Source organism: Aquarana catesbeiana, linkage group LG09, assembly GCF_042186555.1.
Source record: "Aquarana catesbeiana isolate 2022-GZ linkage group LG09, ASM4218655v1, whole genome shotgun sequence".
In the NCBI taxonomy this organism is placed as follows: domain Eukaryota; kingdom Metazoa; phylum Chordata; class Amphibia; order Anura; family Ranidae; genus Aquarana; species Aquarana catesbeiana.
Window position 1 is genome coordinate 310,183,466 of NC_133332.1, and position 25,502 is coordinate 310,208,967.

General features: G+C 43.9%; 1 protein-coding gene across 3 annotated transcripts in view; it reads right to left on the reverse strand.

The window, feature by feature from the left end:
• Positions 1–4,656: 4,656 nt before the first annotated feature.
• LOC141108743 (cyclic nucleotide-gated channel alpha-2-like) overlaps positions 4,657–25,502 on the reverse strand; it is a 46,337-nt gene continuing 25,491 nt past the window's right edge. For 2 of the 3 annotated variants that reach the window (XM_073600647.1, XM_073600646.1), the window contains exons 3-4: positions 6,758–7,521; positions 4,657–5,392 (exon numbers count right to left, since the gene is read on the reverse strand). In XM_073600647.1, the coding sequence (XP_073456748.1) occupies positions 4,781–5,392; positions 6,758–7,521 (1,376 nt within the window). In that variant the 3' untranslated portion in view covers positions 4,657–4,780. Of the gene's footprint in view, positions 5,393–6,757; positions 7,522–23,690; positions 23,790–25,144; positions 25,248–25,502 lie in introns of all 3 variants that reach the window. The other variant, XM_073600648.1, reaches the window with a different exon arrangement.

A 25,502-nucleotide genomic window follows, 5' to 3' on the forward strand; every position in this document is an offset into this window, starting at 1 on the left:
GAGACCACTGTTCTACAGAATACAGAATGAATCACTAAAGTACTGCACTAGATGGAGATGGCAATCATAGTAGATAAGTATGCATTTTCTATGATAATCCAGCCCCATCTAGTGCCCACATTGCTGTATTTTATGGACTTTATTAAAGATGACCTTCACCCCCAAAAACGAATAGTTTGTATCTGGCTCCAGCCCTCCCTCCCCCACAATAGATAGATTTTTTAATATATTTTTTGGTGCTGCACGTGTGCAGATTGAACATAATTTCCCATATTATTCCAAGTGCTGGCATGTTCGCACACATGCATATTCACTGATCTGCCACGGGGCTCTGCCGGGTCCCCGAAGGATGGGCAGAGTTATGCGCATGTGCTGGACTATGAAAGATGGTGGTGCCAGTAATGGGGGGGGGGGGTGACACCAGCTGGAAGGGGACTGAGGCTCCTCTTTATTATATCTTTACTAAATGCTAAATAATGTAACTATATAGATCCCTGGTGCCTAACCTGCGACCCTTTGGTCTATGATGTGCGGCCCTCAGACCTCAGCAGTCTGTAGTGGGAACATTGGTTAGGGTAAAAGCATTGATCTCTATTATCCTCATCTAACATCTTCCCAGCTTCCTATTGTTTTCTGCAGTATCTCCCCACCAACAATGTATCCTTTCCTCACTCTCTGACCCTCATTTCCTCTATTAAGTCTGCAGTCTCTGACAGCCCTCTCAAGTATACTGAACATCATGTGTGGCCCTTTGGTGATGTCAGGGGCCACATCTGGAGCCCCCTTTAGCTCATAAGTTGAAACCCACTGATATAGGGTGTGGGTGTGTAGTGGTTAAAAGAGACAGTAAGGCCACAGATCCTTGTGTTGTATATTTAGTTCTCTGGGTCACGGCCTTTCCCCCCCCCCCAGAGGACACCCTCACCCCCTGGAGGGGGGCTTTCTTTTTTTCTTTTTTAAACCTTCATGGGGCTGCAGTTGGGCTTTAACCCATACAAAATCTGCAATGCGTAGACCTATTTGGTTTCCTTGGTTCTAGTCTTTGGACATTGCAGTACTTTTGTATTCGTACATCTCGTTCTTTGGTGACAAGGTAAGATTACATGGTTGCTTGGATATTCCCCAAGAGATCAGGCATTTGTTAAGCAAACATATGATGAGGTGAGGTGTGATCTCGGGCTGAAATCCCACCGGGTTTAATTATCCAACCATTAAATACAATACACAGAAGTCAGTACCTGTAAGAGAATGACAGCGATTGTTTGTTTGTTGTTCGAACAACATCCCCGTTGCGCAATGTATTTTGTATATTAGGGAGTGAATACACATAAAAGCAGGTTTAATAATGAAAACAAAGGGGATAAATACCGTGTTTCCCCCGAAAATAAGACCTACCCCGAAAATAAGACCTACCCCGAAAATAAGACCTAGTGTTATCTTCCAGGAGGGCTGCAATATAAGCCCTAACCCGAAAATAAGCCCTAGTTTAAAATGTTTGTAAAATCCTATAATCCACTCTATTACAGTAGTATATAATGTACAATGTGTGTGTTTTCTGTAAAGGCTCTTTCACACGGGGCGGATCAGTGATGATCCGCCCCGTGAACACCCGCTGGCTCAGCGGGGATCGCTCCGCCGATCCCCGCTGAGCAGAAAGATGACAGGTCCATCACTGCACGCTGTGCAGCTACGGACCTGTCAGAGCGCCGCTCTCCCCTATGGGGGGATCGGATGACGACGGACCGTGGTGTCCGTCGTCACCCGATCCGATCCGAAAACGGATGGAAAAGTAGGTTTTTCCTCCGTTACACTTTTCGGATCGGAGCGGCGTCGGATGTCAGCGGACATGTCACCGCTGACATCCGACGCTCCATAGGGATACATGTATGTCCGTTTTTCGTCCGAAAACGGAAGGATGAAAAACGGACATACGGATCCCCCGTGTGAAAGAGCCCTAATAGAATTGCGGGGAAGAGAGCTCTGGCAGGTCACAGAAGCGCAGAGCGGCGCTATAACAAAGTTATTTGGCACAATTATATTTCAGAAACACACACATTATACATTATATACTAGAGTGGATTATAGGATTTTACAAGCATTTTAACTCGGTTCACACTGGGGATTCCTGCCAGAGAGAAGACAGCACATTACACGTTAAGACCTACCCCGAAAATAAGCCCTACCGTGTCTTTTGTTGCCAAAATTAATATAAGACCCGGGCTTATTCTTTGGGGAAACACGGTAGGAAACCTATATATCAAAAAGACGGATTTTATTGGCACAATATGAGGCTGCTTGGTTGAGAGTTACATATTTTATTTCTCCAAAAACTTCAAAACCATAGCATGAAAAACACAAAGCAACACCCTCAGTAGATATTGCAACAGATACCAAACACTAACCCAACCTGGAACGGAAATAACCGTTGATATGAAGTGTATATAGATGCTTCACTGGCAGAAGAATCAAGGAAAAATACCCATGAACAGTGTCCATAGATTTATTCTATTCTGGAAAGTCAACGCGTTTCGTGAGGGTTTCTCACTTCCTCAGGACTGGTTGGGGAATGTTGCTTGAAAAATGTCAAATAGCAATCATATAAGTACATGACATATACATTTGTTTACATAATGTGTAATGTAGCGGTACCCCGGTAGGGGCTGCTGAGATTGTGACCCGCCTGTCACCCTGCCCAGCCCGACATTCACTTCCCAATCACCGTGGAGGTAATGGACAGTCCATAGGTTTGTTTTTTGGTATTTTATTGTGGGAATTTAACTTGGATGGTTAAGGGAATTCATGGGATGCCCAGTAGAATGAACAATTGGCTGGTTATATAGCCATCAATTGGGAGAACTACAGTGGAACCTCGGATTACGAGCAGAATCCGTTCCAGGAGTATGCTCGTAATCCAAAGTACTCGCATATCAAAGCGAGATTTCCCATTGATGTCAATGGAAATGAAAATAATTTGTTCCGCACTGACTTCAACGGGATGCAATACCGCATGCGGCCAGAGGCGGGGGGCGCAGGAACGGAAACGGCGAAAAGGCCCAAGGACACTTTGGCTGACCTCAGCAAACCTCGGAAAGACTCCGTTCACGAGCCTTTCCGAGGTTTGTCGAGGTCAGCGGAACTGTCCTAGGGCCTTTTCGTGCATTTCCGAACGCCAACGCTGTTCGGCTCCGGCGCCCCCCACCGCAGGCCAAAAGCGGTACTGCACACCGCTTTTGGCCTGAATCCTGCTCGTTTTGCGAGACAACACTCGCAAACCGAGTTAGGATTTTTAGAAATACAGTGCTCGTTTTGCGAAACGCTCGTTAACCGCGTTACTCGCAAACTGAGGTTCCACTGTATATACACTTGGTTACTCCAGTCTCCTCCAGCACATCACTTGGTTGCAGACTGTTACTCTCTCTCTCTCTCTCGCTCCGCCCTGCACCCGAACCTCAGGCCCAAGGTCACCCCCCCCTCAGAATGGGGAGCGCCCTCAAAGGCCCTGACAACCTAGTGCTCCATCTCCAGTTCTTCCACCCGACAACTAATCCCCAGCTTGGCTGACCCATTGGGCATTTCAAGGAGGCCTGCCCCCTGCCAGTCCTCTTGCTTAACTTAGGCCTTGACCCCGGCCGATATTCTGGACAATAGTGGACATTCCTTCCGCAGTGGAGCGGCGTCAACAGCGTTGAGAAACTGGGGTCCCGGACCACGTCATCAAGAAGATGGACAGGTGGAAATCCGCTTGCTTTGCTCGATGCATCCCCAAACCCGCAAGCAGAAATGTCACAAGCCTTCAGCAAGCTTGCCCTGTAGGATGTTATCAGCTCAAATAAATAATTACCTCCCTAACCGAGTGTTTTGCCCCCTTCTCTTGGCTTAGCGTCCTGCAGACCAGGGCACACTTCAGGTCTACTTTATGTTGTTAGTCTTGTGACGTGTTTGTGCTTCACATCTCTCCCGGACATAGGGCTCCCACCATAAATAGGTAAGAGCAGTATGGTGTGTTTTTCTGTCAATATGGGGTGCTGTGTGTACAATATGGGGTGCTGTGTGTACAATATGGGGTGTTGTGTGTACAATATGGGGTGCTGTGTGTACAATATGAGGTGCTGTGTGTACAATATGGGGTGCTGTGTGTACAATATGGGGGGCTGTGTGTACAATATGGGGTGCTGTGTGTACAATATGGGGTGCTGTGTGTATAATATGGGGTGCTGTGTGTATAATATGGGGTGCTGTGTGTACAATATGGGGTGCTGTGTGTATAATATGGGGTGCTGTGTGTACAATATGGGGTGCTGTGTGTACAATATGGGGGGCTGTGTGTACAATATGGGGTGCTGTGTGTACAATATAGGGTGCTGTGTGTACAATATGGGGTGCTGTGTGTACATTAATGAGGGAAAAAATGAACTTAAATGATTTTAGCAAATGGCTGCAATATAACAAAGAGTGATGAATTTAAGGGGGTCTGAATACTTTCCGTCCCCACTGTGTGTATATATATATATATATATATATATATATATATATATATATATATATATATATATATATAGACACACACATACATGAGTCAGCAGTAAATCTACTACAGGGCAGTCGTGAACTGCTTAAAACAAAAAAACAAATCCTTAGCATGGTGGAGAAAGGGGTAGAGACAAGCGAAGGCAAAAGATAAGTAAGTTCAACTTCACCTTTAATATAGATTCAAAATATTTTTTACAGAAGAAGCCATTCATGAAGCAGGAATACAGTTTTGTTAGTAGATACTTTTTCTCTACATCTCATCTGAGGACTCATCTCGCTCCTGAAGGACCTTTAATCTTCCCTCTAGTAGGATGGCCCTTTGTTTGAGGCTTTTATGAGCAGAACTGTATTCCCGGAGCAAACGAGCAAAGCGAGTGTTTAGGATGTCCACATTGGATTCCAGAACCTCCAGTTTTTCTTCGGGAGATTTACCTTCCATCACATTTTTCTCCTTCGTCTCATCAAGCAGGCCTTCCTTGGTCAGTATTTCTCTTCCTCTCTCTTCCAAGATCTTCTTGGCATCTGGATACTCTACCAAAGCTTCCATCAGGTCGTCCTTCGAAAGGCAGAAAAGGTCCGAGTACCCAAGGCTCCGAATACTGGCCGTCCTTCGATTTCCCATCTTACTCCCTTTGATGTTGAGGATACTAATCTCACCGAAACAACTCCCTGAAGTGAGAATAGCGTACTGAGTTATTCCATCCTCTCCGACAACAGCAAGCTTTCCCTCCTTGATGATGTACATCTCTCTACCGATGTCCCCTTTACGGCAGATGTAATCGCCGGGGCTGAAAACTTGGGGATGGAGTTTTAGGACCAACTCAACCAAGAGACCGGCTTCACAGTTCTGGAAGATCCGAACCTGAGACATAAGCATAAGGGTGTCAATCAGAGATGCTAATGAATCAGAAACTTAAAGCAGAACTCCAGGTATGGATTCTGTTGCATAGTTACATTGGTCCAGCTTGGCCCAATGTAAGTATACATATTCCATACCTATGGGATCCCTGTGGAGGCCTTAAATCTCTGTAGCAGTCACAGCCACTACAGTGATTGCCAGTGGCGTCGCTAGGGGGTGGCTTTTGGGGCTATAGCCCCGAATCTGGGGTCCATAGCCCTGAATCTCTGCAGGGGTCCCCAAGGGATGGGGAGGCTCTCTGGGGATCCTGATGTAAGGGGGGGCTCTCTGGGGACCCTAATGTAAGGGGGGCTCTCTGGGAACCCTGATGCAAGGGGGAGGCTCTCTGGGGACCCTGATGTAAGGGGGGGGCTCTCTGGGGACCCTAATGTAAGTGCGGCTCTCTGGGAACCCTGATGTAAGTGGGGGGCTCTCTGGGGACCCTGATGCAAGGTGGAGGCTCTCTGGGGACCCTGATGTAAGGAGGAGGCTCTCTGGGGACCCTGATGTGAGGGCGGCTCTCTGGGGACCCTGATGTAAGTGGGGGGCTCTCTGGGGATATATACACACACACGTATATTACTGTATATACATATGTATGCCCGCCCAAGCGTATGACTTTCTTTACTACGCCGCTATGGGCTCTAGCCCCAGATCTTTTGTAGACCTAGCAACACCCCTGGTGATTGCCAATGTTCTCCAAATCTCAAGCCAAGGGAAGCGCCTACTATAATGCATAGTAACCACAGGGAGGGTGTTTGCTTGGCACAGGTACCATTCACAGTTTTCTCAATTAATGCAAGGCATTTTCTGACTGAATGAGGTGAAGATTGTGATGTTTCCTCCCCACCTTGTACAATCAGAGAACACCTTATATATGCAAGGTGCTCTGTGAATGGTGAGTGTGCAATCCCTATTGGTTACTATACAGGAGGGCTTCTGCTTGGCAAGGAACCTGGAAGGCAGCAGCGATAAACTAGTGGATGTGTATTGAGGAGCGCCTAGTACAAACATTCTTATCACTTAAAGGTCTTTTAAAAACAGCTTATTAGTTAAGAGCATCAAATACAGCCAACACGTTCCGGGGAAAAAGTGTGCCACTTCTTCAGGGCTTCAGCAATATTATTAGTATCACGATGGAATGCCTTCGGAGACCAATTTTAAGGCAGGACTATCGTCTCCTAAGGGCACTAAAAACAGGCAAATACCTATACCAATATACTGTAGGTATCACAATCAAATATTTTCTAAAACATATAAAAGTATTTGCGGTATCCTGGAAATTTGATATGAGAAAACATATATTTGAAAATGAAAGAAATGACCCACCTTTCTCAAAGTTTCCAGATGAACATTTATGGCTATTTCCGCTCTCAGTTTGGCAGGGAGGTTCTTCAACACCTCCTTTTCATCCACTGTCTTTTCGGCCGTCCATACGTAGTCAAACCACCGGATGACTTTGGCCTCCAAATCCTTGCTTACTTTTCTAAACTGCATGTAATGCTTGATGGCATCTATTTTACCCTGGAACTCAGTCCTCGTGGCATTCATGTTTGAGATCATGGAGCCCACATTACCAACAATGGTGGCGAAGATCAGAACTCCAACCAAAAAGTCAAAAACGATGAAGACATACTCTGTGTCGGTCATGGGGGTTGGGGAATTCCCAATGGTGGTGAGAGTCAAAGTGGACCAGTACAGACAGTAGACATAGGCACGAGTTAGGTAACCATGTTCAGTATCGGTAATATTCGGGTAGACCCATGTATCTGTACCAAAACCAATGGCCTTAGATATGACATAATAAATGCAGGCATTCCAATGTATAATTAGTATAATGTACAAAACTAGGTTAACGATTCTAAAGATATTGGGGTAACTAGTCCGAGTCTCCGTCTGGTCGAAGCATTCAAACATGCGTGGAAAGTGCAGAAGTCTGTTGAAGCGCAGCTCTGGCCAATGCAGTCCAAGAGCAAAGTAACCGAGATCGGTTGGAAGGATAGAAAGTACATCCAGTTTAAACTGCAAGGTATGGATGTAGTTGTCACTTAGTATTTTTGTATCTCGGACCAACCTCCCCTGTTCCAAAAATCCTTAAATAAAAAGAGAAAAGGTTTGTAAGGTTGGAATTTTGCATGTTTACATGGTTATAATGTTCACAATATCTGACATTTTAAGAAATACACTATATTGTCAAAAGTATTGGGACGCCTGCCTTTAGATGCACATGAACTTTAAAAGCATCCCAGTCTTAGTCCGTAGGGTTCAATATTGAGTTGGCCCACCTTTTGCAGCTATAACAGCTTCAACTCTTCTGGTAAGGCCGTCCACAAGGTTTAGGAGGGTGTCTATGGGAATGTTTAACCATTCTTCCAGAAGCGCATTTGTGAGGTCAGGCACTGACGTTGGATGAGAAGGCCTGGCTTGCAGTCTCTGCTCTAATTCATCCCAAAGGTGTTCTATGGGGTTGAGTTCGGGTCTCTGCGCAGGCCAGTCAAGTTCCTCATCGCCAAACTTGCTCATCCTTGTCTTTATGGACCTTTGCACTGGGGCGCAGTCATATTGGAACAGGAAGGGGCCATCCCCAAGCTGTTCCCACAAAGTTGGGAGCATGAAATTGTCCAAAATGTCTTGGTATGCTGACGCCTTAAGAGTTTCCCTTCACTGGAACTAAGGGGCCAAGCCCAACCCCTGAAAAACAACCCCCACACCATAATCCCCCCTCCACCAAATGATGTGGACCACTGCACAAAAAAAAGGTCCATAAAGACTCTTAAGCTGTCAGCATACCAAGACATTTGGAGACAATTTCATGCACCCAGCTTTGTGGGAACAGTTTGGGGATGGCCCCTTCCTGTTCCAACATGACTGCGCACCAGTGCACAAAGCAAGGTCCATAAAGACATGGATGAGCGAGTTTGGGGTGGAGGAACTTGACTGGCCTGCACAGAGTCCTGACATCAACCCGATAGAACACCTTTGGGATGAATTAGAGCGGAGACTGCGAGCCAGACCTTTCTTGTCCAACATCAGTGCCTCAAAAATGCACTTCTGGAAGAATGGTCAAATATTTCCATAGACACACTCCTAAACCTTGTGGACGGCCTTCCCAGAGAAGTTGAAGCTGTTATAGCTGCAAAGGTTGGGCCAACTCAATTTTGAACCTTACGGTCTAGGACTGGAATGCCATTAAAGTTCACGTGCATGTAAAGGCAGGCATCCCAATACTTTTGACAATACAGTGTAAGAATCAATGCAGAAAATGTATTCTGACATCATAGTACTGTATAAAAGACAGTAACAACAGTTTCTAGAAACCCAACTCCAGCGGAAACTTTTTATTTCATCTTGGATAACGTGGGGAAGGGGTAAAGGCCCATCAAGTTTCTATTGCCATTTTTGTTCTCGTTAGAGAGAATTCCCATAATTTCTGTTTATGAATGAAAGGAAATCTCTCCAAACACTAAAGATGACCACACATCTCCTCGAAGCCCAAATTCACTTTGGCAGCTTTTGCCTACTCACCTTCTCTTCATCCCTGTCCCTCGCTGACTCAGCACTCTGAAATCCAGTTCCCCTGACCAGCATCATTCACCCAACTTCCTAGGCTGTTATGGCCTCTCTGATTAAGCCCCTATCGGGCAAAATATCATACGACGTCGTCCCAGAACAAGAGAGCCGCTGCTGCCCGCCTGTAATTTGTCAATACGGCAGGCGTGAGGTGGTTCAACATCTGTAAACACGTAACCACTAGGACCTTGTTTGAAAGCAAATGCACACGCGGACCTGAGTCAAGTGGGGGGGGGATCTCGGAGCTCTATGTCCTCTTCAACAATCTTACAGACTAAACCTTCATACCAAACAGCATGGGAATCAGGTCTAGGCGAGACTATAGAGGAGGAGGTTTGGGGGCAGTGGTCGAGCATGGTCCACAGGGGAATACTCAATACTTCCCTGGTGGAAGGGAATTACAAGGTGCTGTCCAGATGGTACCTGGTTCTGGCGAGGCTGGCGAGATCGTACCAGGTGGTCAGAGTAGGACGAGTAGTTCCTTTCCAAGACAGAAGTACAGTCTTCTTGGCAATGAAGTACATACAGTGCCTTGCAAAAGTATTCACCCCCCTTGGCATTTTTCCTGTTTTGTTGCCTCACAACCTGGAATTAACATGGATTGTTTGAGGATTTGCATCATTTCATTTACAGAACATGCCCACAACTTGGAAGATTTTTTTTATTTTTTTATTGTGAAGCAAACAACAAATAGGACAAAATAACAGAAAAAGTCAATGTGCAAAACTATTCACCCCCCTAAAGTCAATACTTTGTAGAGCCACCTATCAAAGCTCCAAGTCGCTTTGGATAAGTCTCTATGAACTTGCCACATCTTACCACTGGGATTTTTACCCATTCCTCCTACAAAACTGCTCCAGCTCCTTCAAGTTGGATGGTTTTGCGCTTGTGAACAGCAATCTTTAAGTCTGACCACAGATTTTCTATTGGATTGAGGTCTGGGCTTTGACTAGGCCATTCCAACACATTTACATGTTTCCCCTTAAACCACTCAAGTGTTGCTTTAGCAGTGTGTTTGGGGTCATTGTCCTGCTGGAAGGTGAACCTCCGTCCTAGCCTCAAATCACACACAGAGTGCTACAGGTTTTGTTCAAGAATATCCCTGTATTTAGCACCATCCATCTTTTCCTCGACTCTGACCAGTTTCCCAGTCCTGACTGCTGAAAAACATCCCCCCAGCATGATGCTGCCACCACCATGTTTCACAGTGGGGATGGTATTCTTTGGGTGATGTGATGTGTTGGGTTTGCCCCAGACATAGTGTTTTCTCTGATGGCCAAAGAGTTCAGTTTTAGTCTCATCAGACCAGAGCACCTTCCTCCATACATTTTGGGAGTCTCCCACATGCCTTTTCCCAAACTCAAAACGTGCCATTTTGTTTTTTGCTGAAAGTAATGTCTTTCTTCTGGCCACTCTGCCATAAAGCCCAACTCTATGGAGCGTACGGCTTATTGTGGTCCTATGTACAGATACTCCAGTCTCTGCTGTGGAACTCTGCAGCTCCTCCAGGGTTACCTTAGGTCTCTGTGCTCCTCTCTGATTAATGCCCTCCTTGCCCGGTCTGTGAGTTTTGGTGTGCGGCCGTCTCTTGGCAGGTTTGCTGTTGTGCCATGTTCTTTCCATTTGGTTATGATAGATTTGATGGTGCTCCTAGGGATCATCTAAGATTTGGATATTTTTTTATAACCTAACCCTGACTTGTACTTCTCAACAACATTGTCCCCTACTTGTTTGGAGAGTTCCTTGGTCTTCATGGCAGTGTTTGGTTAGTGGTGCCTCTTGTTTAGGTGTTGCAGCCTCTGGGGCCTTTCAGAAAAGTGTGTCTATGTAATGACAGATCATGTGACACTTAGATTGCACACAGGTGGACATCATTTCACTAATTATGTGACTTCTGAAGGTAATTGGTTGCACCAGAGCTTTTTATTGGCTCCATAACAAAGGGGGTGAATACATACGCACATGACAATTATCCGTTTTTTATTTCTGAAAAATAGTTTTATGTATATATTTTTCTAATTTTACTTCACCAACTTAGACTATTGTGTTCTGATCCATCACATATAATTCATATTAAAAAAAACATTGAGCTAAAATCTGTAATGTAAAAAAATAGGTAAAAAGCCAAGGGGGTGAATACTTTTGCAAGGCACAGAGAATCCTCCATAGAGATCTATGGGGACATGCTGGGACTTGTAGTTCATACAGAGAATCCTCCATAGAGGTCTATGGGGACATGCTGGGACTTGTAGTTCATACAAAGAATCCTCCATAGAGGTCTATGGGGACATGCTGGGACTTGTAGTTCATACAGACAGTCCTCCGTAGAGGTCTATGGGGACATGCTGGGACTTGTAGTTCATACAGACAATCCTCCGTAGAGATCTATGGGGACATGCTGGGACTTGTAGTTCATACAGAGACTCCTCCATAGAGATCTATGGGGACATGCTGGGACATGTAGTTCATACACAGAGAATCCTCCATAGAAGTCTATGGGGACATGCTGGGACATGTAGTTCATACACAGAGAATCCTCCATAGAGCTTTATGGGGGACATGCTGGGACATGTAGTTCATACAGAGAATCCTCCATAGAGGTCTATGGGGACATGCTGGGACTTGTAGTTCATACAGAGAATCCTCCATAGAGGTCTATGGGGACATGTTGGGACTTGTAGTTCATACAGAGAATCCTCCATAGAGGTCTATGGGGACATGTTGGGACTTGTAGTTCATACAAAGAATCCTCCATAGAGGTCTATGGGGACATGCTGGGAGTTACTATACTATACTGTAAATGGACAGAATTTGCACTAAGCCAACATTTCTGTATTAAAAATCCTTTCTTTTTTTTTTTTATTGATCATTATCATGAAAATTAAAAGAAAGAAATGCTTGAAATATAACACAGTCTGTGTGTAAGACATTTATATAAAATATATGAGTTTCACTTTTTGAATTGAATTACTGAAATAAATTAACTTTTTGAGGATATTCTAGATTTTTGACAGGCACCTGTAATCAATAAAGTGTATTTTTGGTCAAAACCCTATTTTTTTTTTGTTTTTGTATCGATAAAGTTGAATTTAAAAAAAAAAATAATTGAAAAGTGTAAAAAATATATATTTAAATGAAATAAAATAAAAATAAATTGTTTCTCAGATGTGCACAATTATTAAATCTTGACTTTTTTGGGTATCTATTTACTCATCTTAACCTCATGTCTTATATTTAAAAAAAAAAAAAAAAGTAGGTATTATATGGTGTTTGTGTGCACTAAAATGCATTTGTGTCTTTACTGTTAAAAAAAAAATGCATTTGTGTATTTTTTTTTCCCTGAAAATTTGCATTTAATAAACAGCTGCGCGAATATCGTGTGACGTAAAATATGGCAACAACCAACATTTAATTCTCCAGGGTCGCTCCTTTCAGAAAATATATCATGTTTGGCTATTATAAGCCATTTTTCTAGCTAAAAAACATCTTTATTGTAACAAGTGTGTGAGAAATGTCAAAACTGTCTATGGCAGCGAAGGGTTAACAGGTTTACAAATTTGAATTTTTTGTGTTAGAAAAAAAAAAAATCTCATGTGACATGACCGTGTATACATATGTCAGTTTTTCAGTTAGAAAAAAATAAATGAAAAATGATTAAATCTTGTCTTTTTGGGTATCTATTTACTCATCTCAACCTCATATTTTATATTTTATAAAAATTATAATAATAATTATTATCAAAAGACATTTTTCTAGCTAAAAAACATGTTTATTTTAATGTGTGTGAGAAGTGTCAAAAATGTCTCTGGGCAGCGAAGGGTAAACTTGTCAGGTGGAAAAAAAAAGAGGCCATGTGACATGCCCATATATGGTCATTGATGATGTCACAGTGGGAGAATCCTGACATAAGCAGCTCTGGCGGCAGTTGGGCTCACTCACAGATTTTCTCTTGTAGGGAAAGGACGTGAGATCTGTAGCTCTGAGACACGTTGCTTATTATTTTATAATTGGCTCGTTTTCATAGTGACAGAAGTGCGATTAGGTCAGCGGATCTTCTGTTTATCATCAAAGGAGATCCAAATATGCAATCAAAAATGGTTGCAACCTTACCATCAGAAAACCAGCCCCCCGCACAGCCCAAAGCCCCTCGTAGGGGGGTGTGTAAGGGTATCAGGCGGGGGTTCAGGGCAGTTCTTAACACCATCTGCCCCTGTATTCATCTAAAATCCCAACAGAGACACCCAGAAGGTATGTAGGATTTCATTCAATTATAATGCTTTCAGAAAATATTTCATATTTGGCTATTATAAGCCATTTAAATAGCTAAAAAACATGTTTATTGTAACAAGTGTGTGAGAAATGTCAAAACTGTCTCTGGCAGCGAAAGGTTAACAGATTTACAAATTTAAATTTTTTGTCAGTTAGAAAAAAAAAAAAGTCATGTGACATGGCCATCTACATATTTGAATTGTTTGTCAGTTAGAAAGAAAAAAAAAATATTAATATCTTGACTTTTTGGGTATCTACTCATCTCAACCTCATGTTTTAAAAAAAAACTAGGTATTATGTGGTGTTTGTGTGCACTAAAATGCATTTAAGTGTATTTTTTCCCTGAAAATTTGCATTTCATAAACAGCTGCGCGAATATCGTGTGACTTAAAATAGGGCAACAACCACCATTTAATTCTCCAGGGTCGCTGCTTTTAGAAAATATATCATGTTTGGCTATTAGAAGCCATTTTTCTAGCTAAAAAACATCTTTATTGTAACAAGTGTGTGAGAAATGTCAAAACTGTCCCTGGCAGCGAAGGGTTAACAGGTTTACAAATTAGAATTTTTTGTCAGTTAGAAAAAAAAAAAAAAATCTCATGTGACATGACCGTGTATACATATGTCAGTTTTTCAGTTAGAAAAAAATAAATAAAAAATGATTAAATCTTGTCTTTTTGGGTATCTATTTACTCATCTCAACCTCATATTTTATATTTTATAAAAATTATAATAATAATTATTATCATAAGACATTTTTCTAGCTAAAAAACATGTTTATTTTAATGTGTGTGAGAAGTGTCAAAAATGTCTCTGGGCAGCGAAGGGTAAACTTGTCAGGTGGGAAAAAAAAGAGGCCATGTGACATGCCCATATATGGTCATTGATGATGTCACATGCCCATTTAATGTGTGTGAGAAGTGTCAAAATTGTCTCTGCGCAGCGAAGGGTAAACTTGTCAGGTGGGAAAAAAAAGAGGCCATGTGACATGCCCATATATGGTCATTGATGATGTCACATGCCCATTTAATGTGTGTGAGAAGTGTCAAAATTGTCTCTGGGCAGCGAAGGGTTAACTTGTCAGGTGGAAAAAAAAAAGAGGCCATGTGACATGCCCATATATGGTCATTGATGATGTCATTGATGATGTCACATTCCTGACATAAGGAGCTCTGGTGGCAGTTGGGCTCACTCACAGATTTTCTCTTGTAAGGAAAGGACGTGAGATCTGTAGCTCTGAGACACGTTGCTTATTATTTTATAATTGGCGCGTTTTCATAGTGACAGAAGTGCGATTAGGTCAGTGGATCTTCTGTTTATCATCAAAGGAGATCCAAATATGCAATCAAAAATGGTTGCAACCTTACCATCAGAAAACCAGCCCCCCGCACAGCCCAAAGCCCCTCGTAGGGGGGTGTGTAAGGGTATCAGGCGGGGGTTCAGGGCAGTTCTTAACACCATCTGCCCCTGTATTCATCTAAAATCCCGACAGAGACACCCAGAAGGTATTTAGGATTTCATTCAAGAAACTGGATATACATACACATACATATATATATATATATATAATCAAATCTAATCTCAGCTCACTCCCTCAGATGGCAGTTGGCTGATCTGCACAGATGGCAGTTGGCCAGCTGGAGACATGAATCAGGTGTGAGGGAGGAATGCCCCAATCTCATTGGCTGCCCAATATGAAGGAGAACACACAACAGACCCATCACAATTTTGAATTATAAATGTAAAAGCAAAGTGTATATATACATACATACACACACATACATATATATATATATATATATATATATATATACATACATACATATATATATATATACACACATACATACACACACACACACACACATATATATATAGAAGCACATACAGTATATATATATATATGATATAGATATATCTATATGTCTGACTATGTGACTGTAGAGCATGAGAAAAGTTCAGATCGCACCCTTGCTGCATAACTAATGTAATAATATAGAGAATAAATACAGAATACCGGGATCATTATTATTTAGGATTTATCAGAATAATGAAAATGAATTGAGAGGAAGCATCATTACAGAACAAGAAAATATATTTTAATGTCCTCAGATTTGTATATTATAAAACAGAAAGAATTAAATGTTGTTTTTTTTTCTCTCTCCAGGAGAATATGATCCATCATCTCCCAGTGTCACCTCCCCCACCTTGGAGGGGGAGAACAACCCACTGGTTCCATCCGCCAGTGAGGATGAGGCAACACCGGTTATGACTGTGGAGGACCAACCAAGTGCAGTCTCCCCATCTACCATCGAGGGTGAGCAAACTGCACTGGTTCCATCCACCAGTCAGGATGAGGCAACACCGGCTATGACTGTGGAGGACCAACCAAGTGCAGTCTCCCCATCTACCATCGAGGGTGAGCAAACTGCACTGGTTCCATCCACCAGTGAGGATGAGGATGAGGCAACCATAGTATCTCTGACTGTGGAAGGCCATCAATATCCAGTCATCCCATCCACAAAGGACAGTGAGGATACTCCATTGGCTACCACCACCAGTGAGAGTATAATTAAATTGGACACAGCAATGGAGGACCAGCAAAGTATCATCTCTTCAGAGATCGTGGAGGGTGAAAACCCACAGGCTCCATCCACGAGTGAGATGAAACTGGATACAGTTAATGAGAACCAGCAAAATTCACTCACTCCTTCTAATGATGAGGTTGAAAACAAATGTTGGGCAGCATTTGCCGACTTCATAAAGCAAAAAGAACCATCAAACTGCAAAATGAGTGAATCACCACCTCTGGTCCCTTCATTGCCTGTGCAGGGTCCACCTCCATCCATCCCCACCATGAACAAGAAGACATCTGAACTGGTCCCACCCAGTATCAGGAAACTATATGTCGAAACCTTCACCTTCCATAAGGTTCTTGGAGAGGGGAGCTTTGGGAAAGTGGTGTTGGCCACCCATCCAGCCACTGACCAAAAGCTGGCGGTGAAGTTCATCTCAAAGAGAAAACTACTGAGATCTGGACCCTCTCTTGCGCTCACAGAAAGATGTATTCTGGAAGAAGGCAGAGAGTGCCCATACATCACCCATATATATGGATCTTTCCAAACAAAGGTAAGTATTTTAATCTCCCAATTTCTTCTTCTCTTTCCTGTACTGCGCTCCACTATTGATCCAGACCCCCTACAATAGTTATGCAAATGGTGACTTTTTTGGGAGTCAAAACTTACACAAGGCTAAGCATCCCCCTGCACCATGAGATGACAATGTTCAGACCTGTCATCTAGTCCTTCAGCCACTAAGTACTAAATTGGAGGAGGCAGAAGAAAGCTTCACTTGTGTCCCACATCAGGCTCTTCTGAGGGCTCTGGCTGTAGATCAGGGTAATGCAGTAAAGGTGAGAGAAGAAGTCTCTAGAGTGCTTCCTACAAGGCTGGAGCTTTGTGACACAAACTGTACAGAGTAGAGGCTTTCCTTCAAGAAACCATATACTGAGAGGCTGCCATTACTGACTTTAGACATTACTAGTTTCCTGGCTGTCTCTGGCCTTAAAACTTTGAGTCACTGAGTCAGAACACGTCTACAACTGGCTAGACAGAAGTCAGGACTCCTGATTGACATACATCTTCCAGGATGGGAAGCCAAAATATAGAAGCCATTGGGCCACCATAATAACCAGACAAAACTAGTATTGTGGTAATGATCATCCAGCAATGGCGGTCTACTATTCTTCTCTGTCCGGTTTTCCAGAGTTCCCCCCAAGGAAGCATTTAGTTAAGATGCCACACTGCACTCTCTGCTGGTGTGCGGGTCTTCATATATTCCTTCACAAAGTGAAAACTTCAATGTCTATAACGTAACCTGTTTTTCTTATTTTCACAGAATCATCTGGCCTTTGTTATGGAGTATCTGAGCGAAGGAGATCTCGCCGAATTCATAAGATATTCAGCTCCATTTCCGCTGGACATCTTAAGGTAAGTTTGATGTCGGGGTCACTTTGGAGTCGGGGGAGGCTGACCACTGAGGACAGGCAGTGACCTAGCCAGGCCCCTCCAGCTGATCCCGTCCATCTATACCCCTATGTACTATAGGGAGAAGTTACTTTATCTTTACCATTAACTGATCTGTGATGATTTTTGATGCTAATCTATGTATTTCTTTCTCCATCAGAAACCTAACAGCGGAAATTATTTGCTGCCTGCAATTCCTGCACGCCAGAGAGATCGTTCACAGAGATCTGAAGCCGGAAAACATCCTCTTAGACGAAGATGGCCACGCCAGAGTTGCGGATTTTGGATTGTCAGCGAAGGGAGTCACCGAGTCTAAGAGAACTAACGGAATTATAGGGACACCAATCTACATGGCCCCAGAAGTAAGTATGAACCCGATATCAGACTTAATTATAACATTTATCAAGATATACCAATTATTATGATTGGATATAGAGAAGAGATAAAGGGGTGCTCCACTTCCACTAAATGGAGAATGTTTCCACTGGTGCCCCCGGTTGCTTTTAGTGGGTTTCCAGGCCAGAACAATATCCCCAACAAAAGCTGGGAAGTTCTGAGTCATGGAGCAGTGTTGGGGCTTCTTTGTAGGGGACATTGTGGCTGAGTGTAGATGGATTCATCTGCCTGGCCCGTTTCACACATATGAATGGGGTAAAACCTCCAGTAACTGCTCACCCACTGTTTCCCTTCTCCTCTTTAACATGGGGAGCGCTTGTGAACATTGAGCTATTGGGGTCAGTATACCTTCATCCACCTACTTTAAATGGGGCAATTAAAGGGCACCTCTAGGCAAAGCCCTAGACTGTTTAACCCCTTTCTATTCTATCCAACGTTTAAAAAAAAAAAAAGGTTTTGACTATACTTGCCCTTTAAGCCCCACCTCCAATATTCGCAAGCTCCACTTCAGTTTGATGCCGTTTCATTGCAATTTTAGTCATGCATGAGCTTTATACATCACATATGTCACTATGTTATCATCTCTGTCCTCTGCCTGGTCTGACAATATGCTCATCCCTTTTTCTCTTATGTTTCTTCAGGTCTTGCAAGAAATGGATTATTTCAGCATGGTTGACTATTTCTCCCTTGGAGTTATAGTATACGAGATGGCGTTTGGCAAACATCCCTTCATCACCAGTACTGACGACTGGGAACAAATAAAGATGAAAATGATTTATATGGAGCCCGATTTTGAGGAGGGTATGGACCCTGACCTCCATGACCTCTTAGTTAGGGTAAGTTACAGAGATCCTCAGCTCCTCTATTGCTCAGATATTGTTATTGGTCATGCAGCATCTCTTTATATTTCATTCTCATATATTTCATTCTTCATTACAGCTTCTGTGGAAAGACCAAGAGGGCCGAAACCATCTAGTCAGTGACATCAGGAGCCATCCGTTCTTCAAGACTATCGACTGGGCAGAGTTAGAGGGAAGAAAGTCAGACGAGCCACCTGAATCTGAACCAGTAAGTATACAGATAATAGAGTCCAAACACATTGGAGGGGGAGGGGAGATTTTCAGCAGCAGGCTCTTCCCCATCTAAGACATTTGTTTTACCAGACTTTTCAGACCAGTGTATATGAATTTGTGATCACTATACAATCATACGGCCTGGTCTGAATGATTTCTGTTTAGTATTGGAGATGATTATTGTGTATGTCATCTGACCACTAGAGGGAGCTAGGGTGGAAGGAGCCTGCTTGGTGAAATCTGCTGCACCTCGGGGGTGGGGTTCACCATACTTTGTTACCATTCTCTGTATCAATTAGAAATAGTAATGAATGTCTTTTTCTCTTTCTAGATTTATGAGGAACCATCAAATAACAGCATGCCATTGAATGAATTTATCAAAACCCTGGACCGGGAGGCTCCAATATCACCATATGAGCAGGAGTATTTCACAGGCTTTTCATACATGAGCGACAGTTTGATGATGTCACCAATGGAGTTATTTTCACCTCCACCATCATCGCCAGAGAAGCCTAATTTCGCTGACTGTAGTGATGAGAGTGAGCTCCAGAGGGAGGAACCAATGGACTGGGATCCAATATTATCATTGAAGATCCAGAGACCAGTACCGACTCCAATGGAGAACCATTATAAAGATGCTCTTCAACAATTGGCAGAGCTAATGGTCGTTTATCAGCCACCACCAGCGGTCAGACAGGAGAATCTCGTCACACCCTGGCCAATGCATTACGAGGAGGCTCATAAGAACCCAAAAGAGCCTGAGGAGCCTAATAATATCTATGACTTTGGCTACAAGAGAGTTAGTCAGATTCAGCAGCCACCTCAGGACTTCTTCCCAATGGCATACAACCAGGAGAATCTCTTTACACCGTGGCCGATGTACCATGAAGAAGCTCATAACAACCTCATAGAGCCAGAGGAGCAGAATAATATCTATGACTTTGGCTGCAAGAGAGATAGTCAGATTCAGGAGCCACCACAGGACTTCTTCCCAACGGCATACAGCCAGGAGAATCTCTTTACACCATGGCCGATGTACCACGAAGAGGCTCATAACAACGTCATAGAGCCAGAGGCGCAGCAACACCTATGTGACATATTTCTACCACCAGAGAGACAGGACAGTGGACTTACACCCTGGCCCTGTATTATGAGGAGGCTCATGACAACATCATAGAGCCAAATGTTCAGTTTTTCCCAATTGCCTAAGTCTAGTTCACACCCCTTCAGGCTGGGCGCACATGAGCCAGTTTTTATCAGTGTGCTTTTCTTATATTTGTGTGCTTTTCTTATATTTGTGTGGTTTTCTTATATTTGTGTGCTTTTCTTATATTCATGTGCGTTTCTTATATTCGCCTGCTTTGGTGGTGACACAGGCTGCTGCATTTGGTGTAAGCTGCAGCATTTGGTGGTGACATAAGCTGCTGCATTTGGTGGTGACATAAGCTGCAGCATTTGGTGGTGACATAAGTTGCAGCATTTGGTGGTGACATAAGCTGCTGCACTTGGTGGTGACATAAGTTGCAGCATTTGATGGTGAGATAGGCTGCAGCATTTGGTGGTGACATAAGCTGCAGCATTTGGTGGTGACATAAGCTGCTGCACTTGGTGGTGACATAAGTTGCAGCATTTGATGGTGAGATAGGCTGCAGCATTTGGTGGTGACATAAGCTGCAGCATTTGGTGGTGACATAAGCTGCTGCACTTGGTGGTGACATAAGTTGCAGCATTTGATGGTGAGATAGGCTGCAGCATTTGGTGGTGACATAAGCTGCAGCATTTGGTGGTGACATAAGCTGCTGCACTTGGTGGTGACATAAGTTGCAGCATTTGATGGTGAGATAGGCTGCAGCATTTGGTGGTGACATAAGCTGCAGCATTTGGTGGTGACATAAGCTGCTGCATTTGGTGGTGACATAAGCTGCAGCATTTGGTGGTGACATAAGCTGCAGCATTTGGTGGTGACATAAGTTGCAGCATTTGGTGGTGACATAAGCTGCAGCATTTGGTGGTGACATAAGCTGCAGCATTTGGTGGTGACATAAGCTGCTGCATTTGGTGGTGACATAAGCTGCAGCATTTGGTGGTGACATAAGCTGCAGCATTTGGTGGTGACACATGCTGCTGCTTTTGGTGGTGACATAAGCTGCAGCATTTGGTGGTGACACATGCTGCTGCTTTTGGTGGTGACATGCCTCGGGCGGTGATGTCATAAGGGGCGGGGAAAGAAAGAAAGAAAGAAAGAAAGAAAGAAAGAAAGAAAGAAAGAAAGAAAGAAAGAAAGAAAGAAAAAGAAAAAGAAAGAAAGAAAGAAAGAAAGAAAGAAAGAAAGAAAGAAAGAAAGAAAGAAAAAAAAAAAAAGAAAAAGAAAGAAAGAAAGAAAGAAAGAAAGAAAGAAAGGAGTGCACAGAGCCTCCTTTCCTCCCTCTCTCCCCAGCACATAGAGACACTTCTAATCCTTTACCTGCTATCCAGCTTGAATCCATTGGTACTTCACCTGCTGCCCAGCCAGATTCCACTGATCCTTTACCCACTGACCAGCCTGACTTCATGGATACGCCACCAGCTATCAAATCTGGTGCCACTGATCTTCTACTGTTCATGCTGACACTACTAATCCTTTACCTGCTATCCAGCTTGAATCCATTGTTATTTAACCTGTTGCCCAGCCATATGCCACTGATCCTTTATCTGCTGACAAACCTGATGTTGCTTATATAGCACCTGCTGCCCAGTCTGCCTCTGCTAGTTTTGTGCCTGCTGCCCAGTCAGTCTCTGGTACTAGGGTCAAGATATCACCAACTCCAGAGGTCTAATACCTCTGAATCTCCATGCATGTTGCATGCCTGGCATGGGTTACCCGTTTGGTCCAAGATTCCTGTAGTCAACTTTCATGCGCCATTTGCTTAGGTTGTGTCAAAGCCTGGTGGTCCAGATTTCTGCTTTTTATTTACAGCTCCAGTAGTAGAGGTGTTCGGGTTAAGGGCAGAGTTCCATCTGAATTTTGTCCTGGTGTAATGTGTGCCTCGGCGATTCCAAGAGTGTTCGGGGACCTTTGCTGGGGAACCAATGTCTTGAAAAGACCTGGGTGACTGTTAAAATACACTTACAGCTCCAGTAGTAGAGGTGTTCTGGGTAAGGGCAGATTTCTATCTAAAGTTCGGCCTAATCCAGTTGTAATGTGTGCCCCTGCCACTCCAAGGGCATTAGGGGACCTTTTCTGGGGAACCAATGTCTTGGTAAGACCTGGGTGACTGTTAAAATATACTTACACTTACAGCTCCAGTAGTAGAGGTGTTCTGGGTAAGGGCAGATTTCCATCTGACGTTTGTCCTGATCCAGTTGTAATGTGTGCCTCTGCCACTCCAAGGGCATTAGGGGACCTTTTCTGGGGAACCAATGTCTTGGTAAGACCTGGGTGACTGTTAAAAAAAAACTTAAATTTACAGCTCCAGTAGTAGAGGTGTTCTGGGTAAGGGCAGATTTCTATCTAAAGTTTGTCCTGATCCAGTTGTAATGTGTGCCCCTGCCACTCCAAGGGCATTAGGGGACCTTTTCTGGGGAACCAATGTCTTGGTAAGACCTGGGTGACTGTTAAAATACACTTACAGCTCCAGTAGTAGAGGTGTTTAGGGGACCTATGCTGGGGAACCAATTCCTTGGAAAGACCTGGGTGACTGGTAAAATGAAAAGCAGTATGGGTTAGGGGACTCCACGTTAAGCCTGCAGATGGTCCATGGGATCCCAGCATTGGGATATTTTCTGCCCTGTGGAGCTGCAAGTTCCAAATGTTGTACTTGTTAAAGGATCTGACCTGCGGGAAACTCAGCCAGCTTCCAGGCCCCAACAGCAAGGCACTCAGCCTGCTTCCAGACCCCAACAGCAGGGCACTCAGCCTGCTTCCAGACCCCAACAGCAGGGCACTCAGCCTGCTTCCATACCCCAACAGCAGGGCACTCAGCCAGGTGGCAGAGCACCTAGCCAGTTGTCAGAACCTGGCAGCATGGTATCTAACAGACTGAAGGACTATCAATTTTAAAATGTACTTTTTATCATATTATAGAGCACTTTTAAAGCAGAACAGGTTGCTTTCAACCAAACTATAAACACATCATATGGCTGGTATCATGGCTGATCACCATGAGAACTGCAGATCAAACAGAAATAAAAATGGAAGTTTCCTTGCTTGTAAAGGATAAGAGGTCAGTAGAAGCAATATTAACCACCAACAATGGTGTCAGTGGACACAATAATACCTGGACCTAGGTAGTATTACGCCTATTTGGATGCACTGTGCCCGCACGGGTGTGCTAGAGAGCCGCAACCTGGGAGCTGCCTTGCAGCGCAACATCCACACCTCCAGTGGCTCTGGTGAAGACCAGGTGGCTCCTTAGACCCTGTGACTCTGGTACACCTCCGTTTGCATGCGGTCACACTGCTCCAACTCCAAAAAATAGCCACAAAAATAGCTGAATTAAAAGAAAAATGGAGTCCATTCAAAGATACGTCAGAATTCAAAGAAAAATCTGCTCAAATACAAAGGTTTTTGGCTAAAGCTGATAAAGACATCAAACATAAAAAACCTAAAAATACCAAAGGGATTGGAACAACTATAGAGAAAACAAAGTACTTTTTATCATATTGTAGGGCAGTTTTAAAGAAGAACAGGTTGCTTTCAACCAAACTATAAACACATCATATGGCTGGTGTCATGGCTGGTCACCTATACAACACCATGAGAACTGCAGATCAAACAGAAATGAAGATGGAAGCTTCCTTGCTTGTAAAGGATAAGAGGTCAGTTGGACGCAATAATAACCACCAACAATGGTGTCAGTGGGTGCACCTTGTGTGTAAACATCAGAAGAACATCTACGGTCTTCAACAATCTGCAAGGATGTGGAATGTGAAAGTGAACAAAGTACTTACTAAAGAGGGATTCTCAAGATGTAAAGCAGACGGGGGTCTCTACTCCAGGAATCAAGACAGATGGATATACATCCTTATCTATGTTGATGACATTATAACCTGTTTTGAACAAGAAGGGGATTACAATCAGAAAGTTCACAAGCTGAAAGAAAATTTTGAAATCAAAGAACTTGGGGACATTAGCTACAATCAGAGAAACTTCAAGAGTTTGTTTCCATGTCTAGCAACAAATTCCAATGCAAACCAGGACTAATACGCACTGTAGCAGAGCGTCCCAGAGAGAGCCAGGAAAAGTCCACTTCGAGGTTTATACATCTCCCAGGCAATTTTTCAGGGCAATGGCTGGTGTTAGTGCTTCAATCATCCCCGGCACCAAGGTTGGTATGGTGTCAGGAGTCAGGATGATTGAAACACATTATTTCTATCATTACATTGTAATGTAAAATAAATTGGTTCAACTCACCAGAATCATTGGGAGCCCTGAGCGTGTCACTTGCCACCATCGCTTGTCACTTGCCACTATGCCTGCCACCAGATGGAGATGTCACTTGCCACGCTGCCTGGCTGCCACCAGATGGAGATGTCACTTGCCACGCTGCCTGGCTGCCACCAGATGGAGATGTCACTTGCCACGCTGCCTGGCTGCCACCAGATGGAGATGTCACTTGCCACGCTGCCTGCCACCAGATGGTGATGTCACTTGCCAGGCTGCCACCAGATGGAGATGTCACTTGCCACGCTGCCTGGCTGCCACCAGATGTTGATGTCCCTTGCCACGCTGCCTGGCTGCCACCAGATGGAGGAGGGCGGAACAGCGGTGCGGGCAATGAGAGATGTCACCTCTCTCCACCGCCGCCGCACCGCTGACATTACTTCTCGATCTTTTCAAAAATGGCGCCGGGCGGCGCAATCGCGCTACTGCCTATCCCTCAGCCTGGCCGAGCGTGTACGAGCCTTCCCAAGCCCGGCCGCTTCGGAACGGCACATGCGCAGTAGTGGGCGGCTCACGGCCATCTTTTCTAAGGGCACCGGTGCCCTTAATCTACTTTAACGGGCAGCCCGAAAGGGGGGGTGGCCGCGAAGTCGCCGCAGGAGCGGCGCCCCCCCTGCACCACTGCCGCTCCGAGGCCTGGCCTTGGTGGCCTTGTGGCAAATCTGGCCCTGGGAATATCCACAAATACCAAGCCAGACTAGTTGCCAAGGGTTGCTCTCAGAAATTTGGTGAAGATTATGACGAAACTTTCACTCCACCATCAGAGCACTTCTTAGCATTGCAGCCAGAAAGGGCATGCAAGTGAAATACCTAGACATGGAGACATTAAGGAAGATCTCTAGATAGAGCGACCACCAGGGTTTGAGAAAGGGGACAACCTTGTGTGTAAACATCAGAAGAGCATCTACGGTCTTATACAATCTGCAAGGATGTGGAATGCAAAAGTGAACAAAGTACTTACTAAAGAGGGATTCTCAAGATGTAAAGCAGACCCCCGTCTCTACTCCAGGAATCAAGAAGACAGATGGATATACATCCTTATCTATGTTGATGACATTTATAACCTGTTTTGAACAAGAAGGGGATTACAATCAGATAGTTCACAAGCTGAAAGAAAATTTTGAAATCAAAGAACTTGGGGACATTAGCTACAATCTGGGTATCCAAATAGAGAGAGAAAAAGATGGAAGTTCTCAGAAAATCTGCGAAATCTTGCAACAATTCCATATGCAGTATGCAAAGGAAGTGAAATGTCTATGGAACCAGGCTATCGAAAGAGCACTGAAGGAGAAAACTTGCTACCCAACAATGATACGTAT